The sequence below is a fragment of the Venustampulla echinocandica genome (genome assembly GCF_003357145.1).
Source record: "Venustampulla echinocandica strain BP 5553 chromosome Unknown scaffold_3, whole genome shotgun sequence".
NCBI lineage: Eukaryota > Fungi > Ascomycota > Leotiomycetes > Helotiales > Pleuroascaceae > Venustampulla > Venustampulla echinocandica.
The window spans coordinates 2,051,506-2,059,418 of NW_022474208.1; the positions used below are offsets into that span (position 1 = coordinate 2,051,506).

A 7,913-nucleotide genomic window follows, 5' to 3' on the forward strand; every position below is an offset into this window, starting at 1 on the left:
ATCCTGAAAAAAGACGCAGATCTTATAGAACTTTTAGACAAAATACTCGACAATAAGTTAAAAAGTATTATAAAGCGAGAAGTAATCGTATACTCTGATCTACTACAGAAACTCCTGTTCAAGAATATAGTACTGTTTACAAAAGTCGAACTTCTAGCTAGCGAGGAATAAAAGTTTAGAACAATAAACGACTTTGTCTAAATATTATCTGCTTTGATAGAAGAAGTTGAAAAGCTCTATATAGTACGGAGTCCGAAGATCAGAGTCAGGATCGGAAACGTCGAAGTCCTAGTTCTAGTCGACTATAATATAGAAGCTAATATTATAACAAGTAAAATAGCTGAACTTACTAGTTTACTTATTCGTCCGCGCCCGAGATTGGGGATAGTAAGACACTTTAGAGATTATAAAAGATTCGATAAACTATATGAAAACGTTATAGTACAGATTAGTAGTATTGAAGTTGTCAAGAACTTCTTTATACTCTTAAAAGCCTAGTACAATATAGTATTTAGTTAGCTGTTTATTGTTATAAGTCTACTATCTTTCTTGTATCAGGACAAGTAACAGTTTGCAATAATAGTCAATGATACCTAGACGAAGTAAGTAACAGTATATATAGCAGGAATGTCAGACTCTCGCACTGAAGCTGATATCTTTCCGGAAAACAAGTAGCTAGAGCCGAGCTAGTAAATAGTTCCAGCGTAGGAGGGAGTACTAGGGAAACAAAGTAAGTAGAGGGTATAACTCGATTTAACTTGCCTAGCAGAGGAAATCGAAAGAATAATATAGCGCAAAAAGATGCTAAGTTTATACGTATCTTTTCAGCAAATGTCGGGAACGTAGGAGTAAATATTATATTTTCACAGAGAACAGACTTGACGAGCTTTACTCAAACTAATTCCTTATTTCCAATTACTAATATTTGGGGTATATATAAAAGAAAAGTAGACAAAGTAGTCCTAGTAAAAGAAAGTGTATTAGATAACTCGGTACTTAGAAGTGCGCTAGATTGGAAAGCTAGGAAGATAGAGGAAATTCAGAAGAGGGGCCTAGTAGAACTACCTAACTCGTGGAACAAGTAATTTGAGCCGAAATTTTCGGATATACAGAGAAGAGAGAAGTTACTGCCGGAGAAGCTAGAAAAGATGATTTTAGAAGAAGAGCTGTAGCTGAGAAAAAGAGATCTAATAGTAGAAATATTATTCAAACGCGAAAAAGTAATTACTTTCGATTTCTCGGAGTACAGAAAAGTCAGTGGGGACGTGTGCCTACTATAAGAGATTCGCACAATACTATATGAAACATAGTAGTCGCCCGGATTCCCGGTACCAAAGTACTTATAGAGCTAAATAGTAGAGATACTTGAAGAAAAGATTAAAGCTAGGACTCTAGAATACTACTACAAACTGTACTATAACTAGTAGTTCCTAGTCAAGAAGAAAAGCGGAGTTTATCGTATAGTTAATACTACGATAAAGTATAATATAATTATAATAAAAGACGCAAATTTGCTGCCGAATATCGACGAAATATCGGATAATTTTACAAGCTGCTAGATTACTTCATTGATTAACTTCTTTTCCGGATATAACTAACTTACTTTACACCTGAATAACAGAGATATTACAGCGTTTATAACTTTACTAAGACTATTACGACATACTACGTTAGTTCAAAGAGCTACAAATTCTGTTGTATAGTTTATTTAAATAAAATAGATAATCTTTAAAAACTATATCCCAGCGAAAACGAAGATATTCATCGACAATATCTTAGTTCTAGAGCTATACTCTAAATACAACGACGAAGAAGAAGTTCCTAAAATCAGGCAATTCGTACTCGAATATGTTAAAAACCTTGATCTTATTCTTACAGATATCGAGAGAACTAGAGTAACGATAGAGCCAAAGTCCTAGTTTAGAGTAGTAGGACTTAAACTTGTAAAGTTCGTTTATATAGTAGAAAGAAGATCCCTAGACAGTGAAAAAGTAATTAAAATCTTAGACTAACCTACATATAACGATCAGACGGAAATATAAGCCTTTTTAGACATTTATATATACTACTAGATCTAGATCTTATCTTTTACAACAAAAGTAAAGCCGCTCTATCGGCTATTAAAGAAAAAGACAGTATTTATTTGGATACAAGAATACAATACAGTAATAGACTAACTAAAGCTAGATCTTACAACTACATTAACACTTACTCGACTCGATATTTCCAAAAACGCAGACTTAATTATCCTTAGTATTAATACTAGTTTAAAGAAGTAGGAGATAGTCTTTATATAGTTAGATGAGAACGAAAAACGCTACTCTACTAAGTACGACAGTAAGATCTAGAACTTAGCCGAACAGAATTATAACACTACGAAGCGGGAATATAGAGAAGTCCTCAAAACGCTGAAGAAAGTACAGAACTTCCTTTATAGAGTGTATTTTATACTAGAGACAGATATAGCTGTACTCGTAGCCTAGCTAAACTAGTCCGCTGCCGATCTACTTAGCGCGCTAGTTACTAAGTAGCTCGCTTAGATCCGTCTTTTTGACTTTGAAGTAAAGTATATACTAAGTACGAAGTACACTACTGCCGACAGCTTGTCTCGAAAGCCGGCGACAGGAGAGGAACTAAAAAGGAAAGAGCGAGAAGAGGATATCGACGACTTTATCGACGCAAGAATAAAGTCGGTGGAAGTAGTACTATATCTGCTAATAGAAGTATAGCTGGCGAGTGTAGAGAGAGAGAGTTAGTTGTAAAGCGAAAAGTAGTCCCTGGACTCTCTTCTAATTGCCGAATTTCTATCGACACTCAAGTACTTAGAGTAAGTTCATAAGTCGGACTTCAGAGAGTTTAAGACGTAAACTCTCAATTACTTCGTATAAAGAAGTGTCTTCTATCGACGAACGAACAAAGAACTGCCAATAAAGAGAGTAGTTAATTTAGAAGTAGAAAGGCAGTCGATTCTACAAAGTCTATATAATAAGTATAAGTACAAAGAGCAGGAAAGTATATACTAGAAAGTAGCTGAGAGATACTTCTGGGATTCGTACTACAGTGACACGAAGAAGTACATATCTACATATAACTGCTGCCAGCTGCAAGATAACACTAAGTTAGAGGAACTACTGTACCCGACTTAAATAAATGTGTTTTAGGCAAAAGTGGCACTAGATATTATATATATACCGATATACTAAAGAAAAAAGTACTTAGTAATAGTAAAAGACGATCTGTCAAAGTAGCTAGAAGTAAGAGTACTTACAAAGCTTGATTCGAAATCTGTTGCCGACTTCTTTTAGTAAAACGTAGTCTGTAAATATAGAGTTTTTGGAAAGATAGTAGTCGATAGAGAGCCCGAAAATAAAAAGCTAATTATAAACTTAGTTCAAAAATACTTGATAAAAAGAGTAGTAGTTTCTACTTATAACTTGCTGGCAAATAGTATAATCGAAAGAAAGTATAAATTTATCGTTAATGTTTTAGTGAAAATGACAGATAAAAAGCTAAGTCTATAAAGAGACAACTTCGAAATAGTATTACTAGTAGATCAAGTGACTATTAAAGTAACGACAAACTTTTCTCTATTTTACTTTCAGTATAAGTCGGAAGTTACGCTGCTAATTGAGACGAAGATCCTTACTTAGTATACTTTCGACTAGGAAAATATATAGTTAACAGCAGACTTCCTAGTACTGTAAATAAGGCAAATTCAGCTCAGAGATACCGATCTTAAAGAAACTACTACAATATAGAAACGAATATATACTTAGAGCAAAGAACAATTTGACTATACTAAGCGGATTTATATTATAAGTATTAAAAGAAAGGATATTGTATTACTTTATAATACGCTGTAGAAGAAAGATATATTATCGCAAGTCAAACTGAAGTATAAGTAACTAGGACTATTCAGAGTTGCGAAAACGTTTCTGGACAAAAGAACGTATATACTCGAAGAATTAGACAATACTATATTTAAAAGGACTTTTGTAAACTGCTGACTCAAAGTTTTCAAGTGAAGGGGGGGGGTACTTAAGTCCGTAGAAATAGGCGGGATTAGCGAGAACGATACAACGTCTGATACCGAGTACTTTAAACCCGAGTAAGAAGTAGCCGAGCCCGAGCAGGAGACAATTGAGTATACTTTAAGTAAGGACGACGAAAGGCCCGAAGATGAGAAGCTAAAACTACTTATTATATATAGATAATAGACAAAAGCAGATAATATAAAGAAGTAGAAGTGCTAGCGAAAGTAAATCCCGTAGAAGCAGAAGTTCGCAGTCGTCATAGATTAAACGAGAAATAAACGAGAGCAAAAAAGAGAGGAGTTCGCGTATACTCTTGATTTAACTTATTTAGTAAAAGAAATCGAAGAACACATATATATCTAGTTTAGTAGACTACTTAACTTCTTCTTTTCGTACGCAGAAGTATTTTACACTATATTTTCCAACTTTCTATTATATATATATACTATATTTTATTTCTTTCGATTTTTTCCAGATAGAATAAAGTTAAAGTAATTTAATTTAAAAAGAAAGAGGATATAGTTGTAAAATATAGTACGAAGATCATATTTAGTTACAAGTAGAACGTATATAATTTCATTTGTAAAAAGTAGATCGTTTCTCATTTATTTATATCTTGTAAAAAGTAAAGAAAGTAAATATAAGACTATATAATACTTAGTATTATTAATCGACAGTAGAAGAAGTAAGGACATCAGTATCAGTAGCTGTAACTGTAGTAGTAGCAAAGCGACGAGAGACGCGGCGAGTGCTATGAATAGTAATAGCTGAGGCGACGCGAAAGTCCTCGATTTAGGCGGCGGCCAGCGAGCTAGGAGCAGTAGCAGGGAGCTCGGGGGAGGGGGTGCAGGTGCAGGTACGAGCTGCAGAAGTAGTAGGCAGAGCAGCTAGCGAGTTAGAAGCAGTAGTAAAGAGATCGGGGGAGGGGGTATAAGAGCGAATAGTAGCGGCAGCGACTGGAACTGCTACAGGAGCAGCAGGCAGAGCGGCCGCAGGACTAGCAGGAACTAGAGAAGAAGTACCTAGAGTGAAGAACAGCAAAGCGGGCGAAGAAACAGCAGAGCCGGAGAGATCAGTAGTAGTAGCAGCTACAGCAGCAGAGAAGTCTACGAGAGCAGGAGTAAGAGCAACTGCGGGAACAGAAGTAGCAGCAGTAAAGGAAGTAACAGTAGAGGCAGGGGCAGCAGCAAGTGAAGTAGGAGTAGTAGCGGAAGTAAAAGTACAGTAGCGAAGTCTAAAGACAGTTCTAGCTATTATACTTATATAGTAGAGACTGTTATAATACTCACTACTACGAAAAAAGAAAGACAAGATCTATTACAAGTAACTAAAGTAGTCTAAGATAGTTTAACTACCGAAAAGAAACACGCCAAAAATAACGTCGCTACTATTTATAAGTTCGCTACGAATAGTAACGACGAAGTTGTCGGGACTAAAGAAAGCAGCGCTATAATACTAGCAGGGGGCCCGGAACTACAAGTTAGACTAAAAGTATATCCGGAAATCACATATGTCTGTCTACGTAATAATACTCTTAATCAAACTGTACTAGAACATCCCGACTACATAGTCGGACAACTAGCAGTTATAGTTAGTTTTGTCGCAATATATGTTAAGTATATAGACAGTGCCGGGAGCGGGGTCGAGTAGCTCAGCTCGGGAAATAGCGTAAACTGTAACGCAGAGTACTATAATAATGAAATATAGTAGTAGTAAGAATAAGTGCGATATATAAAAGAGTGTGAGTTATATAGCTAGATTCAGCAGATGTCAAAGTAGTTAGCTGCAGGAAAAATAGAAAGAGAGTGTAAATATAATATAAATATTTATAGAAGTTATAAAAGTAACTATAATAGAAAAGAAAAAGAAAAGAAAAGAGAGAAGAATAAAGAGAACTGAAGTATTTATATTTTATAGTCTCGAAAAGCGACTATTCTAGCTTTATTGTTCGGTTTATAGTAATAGTAAACGATCTTTTCAATAACAAGTAAGTTCAAAGTTCTATTATTTGATTTCTAACAATAATAAATGAATTGCTATTGTTAGTAGAATAGTGCCTTTGTTTATATTACTTTGCGAGTAAATAATAAAACAAATAAACAAATAAGCTAGTAATTAAATAAATAGTTTATTTCATATAATATTACTAGGAGAATAGTAGTTTATTTGCGAATATAAAAAAAGATATACCCACTTACTTTTACAAACTTTCGTTTATTTAATATTCAAAGAAGAGTACTTCTAAGAAATGTTATTATATATATATATATACAGATCTCACCTTTCAATACTAGTTAAAATCACATATACTCTCGTGTATAATAGAGAATTCGAGCAGAGATGTGCAGATGTCGGGAACAGCGGAGGAAGTTATACTAACAAGTAGCTAGAGATTTATAAATGTAGAAGAAGTTAAGTTATTCTTAGATAATATTCTAGTACTAGACAGATATTAAGCTGAAATACAAATACTAAAACAGATAATAAGTTACTACAGTAAATCTAGGGAGTTTATCGAAGAAGTCTTCAGATATATAGAAAGAAACGGAATATACTAGCTCTATATATCGGAAATCTAGTTCGTAGAAAAGTAGAACGAAGTTCATATAGTAATCCGAGAAAATAGTACTTATCGAAACTACTTAGTAGAAACGTCTAATATAACAAGAAAGAACTAGTCAAACAACAAAGTAAAATAATAGATCGAGAACTCTAGTTATAGTATTAACTTTATTACAGAATATAAATAACTAGCTAATATTATGAATTTCGACGAAGTTATTTTATATATCAATATTGTAGTAGTAAACAGACTAAGCTGTTTACGACGAGGAGTTTCTAACAAAAAAGAAGTTTTAACAGGAAATTTAGCTATAGCTAGAAAAAGTAGCTCCGAGGAAGTAGCAGTTATATCACGACTAAAGCTGAAAGAGTTAGGTTTGCGAATTAACAAGTAAAGTTTCGTAGAAAAGAGGGAAGATATAAACGAAGAAGTACTAGAGGAAACGAGTAGTAACAGAACAACTGGCGGAGTTTTACTCGTAGCCGAAAGCAGTAACGTTGATTTAACCTACTTAGTAAAGGAAATTGAAAGCCACGTATATAGACACTCGGCTAAGCTGAGTATTTCTGCGACATATACTATCGACTTCGAGGAGGATAAAATAGATAAAGAGGAGCTAAGACAACTAAGGGGGGAGTTGGAAGATATTACTGGGATTATAGCCGACGACGAAGATAACGACAGTACTAGGGCGCCCAGGGACTAGAAATACAGCTATAGTAAAGATATACTTTCCAGCTAGTAAACGATAGTAGTCAGTAAACGTCTAATGAAACCCGGAATTAGTATAAAACTTCTAAGCAAGATAGTGTCGTATAAGAGAGTGTACTACCGCCACAGCTGTATAATAGCCAGCTATATAAAGCTCTACACTAAACGACTCAAGGACGTAGATCTAGTAATACGACTTCGTACACTTTACGAAAAACGCTTAGAGATCGGCAAACTGAAAATAGAAGAAAAGACTTTCTAATAGTTTCATATCGCTAACAGACCTACTTACTTGTCAGATAACTTTAAGTTATATAAGTTCATATATAACTATACGCTAAGAAGTTTCTAATTCGACTAAGAAGAAATTTTGAATATTTAGAATACGACAATTTTACTACGATAGTAAACGGAAAAGTCAGTTATATATAACCTATTTAGATAATAATTCACTTTACTACTTAGAAGTAAAATATATAATGAATTCAATATATACTTCTACTATTTGCAGGAAATCAACAGCTGTAAAAATATCAGCTAGTTCTAGAATATGTTTTTCTCGGTAACACAGCAACTAATATACCAAGACCCAGTATACTACATAT

The 7,913-nt window shown here is 34.1% G+C and overlaps 1 protein-coding gene across 1 annotated transcript; it reads right to left on the reverse strand.

Annotated features, from left to right (window-relative positions):
• Positions 1-4,826: 4,826 nt before the first annotated feature.
• Positions 4,827-7,632, reverse strand: BP5553_06280 (uncharacterized protein; the record flags this gene model as incomplete). The annotated part of the gene is made up of 2 exons (XM_032014903.1): positions 4,827-5,268; positions 7,601-7,632. 2 exons carry the CDS (start codon positions 7,630-7,632, stop codon positions 4,827-4,829), a joined length of 474 nt encoding a protein of 157 aa, XP_031869584.1.
• Between the last annotated feature and the right edge of the window lie 281 nt (positions 7,633-7,913).